This window comes from Leucoraja erinacea, unplaced genomic scaffold, assembly GCF_028641065.1.
Source record: "Leucoraja erinacea ecotype New England unplaced genomic scaffold, Leri_hhj_1 Leri_1765S, whole genome shotgun sequence".
In the NCBI taxonomy this organism is placed as follows: Eukaryota; Metazoa; Chordata; class Chondrichthyes; order Rajiformes; family Rajidae; genus Leucoraja; species Leucoraja erinaceus.
Genome location: NW_026576073.1, coordinates 1062 through 4214, shown reverse-complemented (window position 1 = coordinate 4214; position 3153 = coordinate 1062). Strand labels below are relative to the sequence as shown.

The 3153-nt window shown below is 78.8% G+C and overlaps 1 protein-coding gene across 1 annotated transcript; it reads left to right on the top strand.

Annotated features, from left to right (window-relative positions):
- Positions 1–326: 326 nt before the first annotated feature.
- LOC129716155 (basic proline-rich protein-like) lies at positions 327–2340 on the top strand (the record flags this gene model as incomplete). The annotated part of the gene is made up of 1 exon (XM_055666033.1): positions 327–2340. A coding segment is annotated over one exon (2014 nt), but the record flags the coding sequence as incomplete, so codon positions are not given.
- Between the last annotated feature and the right edge of the window lie 813 nt (positions 2341–3153).

The window sequence follows — 3153 nt, the reverse complement described above, 5'->3', positions numbered from 1 at the left end:
GCCCCGAACCGCGCCGAACGAACCCCCCCCCCGAACGCCCGAACGGACCGGCCCCGAACCGCGAACCGAACCGCACCCGAACCGCGCGAACCGGCCCCGAACGGCACCCGAACCGGCCCCGGAACCGACCCGAACCGGCCCCGAACCGGCCCCGAACCGCGCCCCCCGACCCGCACGCGAACCCCACCCGAACCGGCCGACGAACCGCACCCGAACCGGCCCCGAACCGCCGCGACGGCGCCCCCACGACGGCCCTAACCCGAACGCGGAACGGCCCCGAACCGGCCCCGAACCGGCCCCCGAACCGGCCCCGAACCGGCAACGAGAACCGGCCCCGAACCGGCCCCCGAACGGCGCCCGACGAACCGACCCCACCCGAACCGGCCCCGAACCGACCGAACCGGCCCCGAACCGGCCCCCGAACCGCGCCCCGACCGCCGCGACCCGAACGGCGCCGAACCGCCCCGACCCCCCGAACCGGCCCGAACCGGCGCCCGAACCGGCCCCGAACCGCACCCGAAACCGGCCCCCGAACCCGAACCCCCGAACCGGCCGAACCGCCCCCGGCACCCGAACCCCGCGACCCCGAACCGCGAACCCCCGAACCGCCGAAACCTGACCGCGACGCCCGGCGACCGACCCGACCCGAACCCGACCCGAACCGCCCCCGAACCGGCACCCGAACGCGGCCCCGAACCGCCCCCGAACGGCCCCCGAACCCCGCCCCGAACCGGCCCCGAACCGGCGCGACCGAACCGCCGAACCCCACCCCGAACCCCACCCGAACCGGCCACCCGAACCGGCCCCGAACCGACCCGACGCGGCGACCCCCCACCCGCCGGCCCGAACCGCACCCGAACCGGCCCCGAACCACGCGACGAACCGCACCCCGAACCGCCCCCGACGCCGCCGAACCGCGAACCGGCCCGAACGAACCCCGAACCGCACCCGAACCGGCCGCGACCGGCGCCCGAACCGGCCCCCGAACGCGACGAAACCGGCCGACGCCGCCCCGAACGACGCGGCGACCGCGAACGACCCGAACCGGCCCCGAACGGCCCCCGAACCGGCCCCGGACCGACGCGCCCCGACGGCCCCGAACCGCCCCGAACCGCACCCGAACCGGCCCCGAACGCCCGACCCCACCGGCCCCGAACCGCACCCGAACCGACCCCCCGAACCGACCCCGAACCGGCCCCGAACGACGGCCCCGAACCCCGCCGAACCGCGCCCGCGAACCGCGACCCGCGACGCCCGGCGAACCGGCCCCGAACCGCGGCCCCGCGACCGACGACGAACCGCGGCGAACCGGCCCCGCGAACCGACCCGAACGGACGGCCCCGAACCGGCCCGACCCACGACCGCCACGAACCGGCCCCGAACCCGCGCCCGAACCCGGCCCCGAACCGCACGACGAACCGGCCCCGAACCGGCCCCGAACCGGCACCCGAACCGCCCCCGAACCGCCCCCCGAACCCGAACCCCCCCGAACGCCGGCCCCGAACCGGCCGCGAACCGCGCGACCCGAACCGGCCGACGAACCGGCCCCGAACCGGCACCCGAACCGGCCCCGAACCGACCCCGAACCGACCCCGAACCGCCCGAACCGACCCCGAACCGGCGGCCGACCCGCCCCGAACCGGCACCCGAACCGCGACCCGAACCGACCCCGAACCGGCCCCCCCGGACGCGGCCCGCCGAACCGCACCCGAACCGGCCCCGAACCGGCCCCCGAACCGGCCCCGAACCGACACCCGAACCCGCCCCGAACCGCACCCGAACCGCCCCGAACCGGGACCCGCCGAACCCGCGCCCCCCGACGGCCCCGCGCCCCCGAACCCGCCCCGAACCGAACCCGAACCGGCCCCGACCGGCCCCGAACCGACCCCCGAACCGACCCGGAAACGACGAACGACACGACCCCGAACCGGCCCCGAACCCCCGACGAACGCCCCCGAACCGGGCCGAACCGACGCCCGAACCGGCCCGAACCCCACCCGAACCGGCCCCGAACCGGCCGAACCGGCCCCCGAACCGGGCGAACCGGCCCCCGAACCGACCCCCGACGACCGACCCGAACCGCCCCCCGACGAACCGACGGACGAACCCGAACGGCCCCGAACCGCACCCCCGAACCGCACGACGAACCGGCCCGACCGCCCGAACCGTCCCCGAACCCGCGACCGAACCGGCCCCGAACCGGCCCCCGACCGGCCCCCGAACGGCGGCCCCCCGACCGACCCCCGACCGGCCCCGAACCGCCCCCGACCGCCCCGAACCGCCCGCGACCCGAACCGACTACCGAACCGCCCCGACGGACCGACCGAACCGGCCCCGACGGCGCGGCGACGAACCGCGACCCGACCCGCCCCGAACCGACCCCGAACCGCCCCCCGAACCGCCGCCCGAACCGCGCGACCCGAACCGCACCGCCCGAACCGGCCCCGAACCGGCCCCGAACCGCCCCCGAACCGGCCCCGAACCGAACCCCCGAACCGGCCCCGAACCGGCGACCCGAACCGTCCCCCCCGAACCGGCACCGCGAACCGACCCGAACCGCCGACCCGAACCGACCCCGAACCGCAACCCGAACCGGCCCCCGAACCGCCCCGAACCGGCCCCGAACCGGCCCCGAACCGACCCCGAACCGGCCCCGAACCGAGCGACCGAACCGGCCCCGAACCCCCCCGAACCGGCCCCGACCGCCGGCGACCGAACCGGCCCCGAACCGGCCGACCGGCCCCGAACCGGCCCCGAACCGCCCCGACCGGCCCCGAACCGGACACCCGAACCGGCCCCGACCCGCCCCCGAAACCGGACCCGACCCGACCGGCCCCGAACCGACCCCCGAACCCCACCCGAACCGGCCCCGCGAACCGGCCCCGAACCGCCCCCGAACCGACCCCGAACCGGCCCCGAACCGGCCCCGAACCGGCCGAACGAACCGGCCCCGAACCGCACCCCGAACCGGCCCGAACCGGCCCCCGAACCGACGACCCGAACCCCACCCGAACCGCGCCCGAACCGGCACCCCGAACCGGCCCCGAACCGGCCCCGAACCGACCCCGAACCGGCCCCGAACCCGGCCCCGAACCCCGACCCGAACCGGCCACGAACCGAACCCGGCCCCCGAACCCGCACCCGAACCGGCCC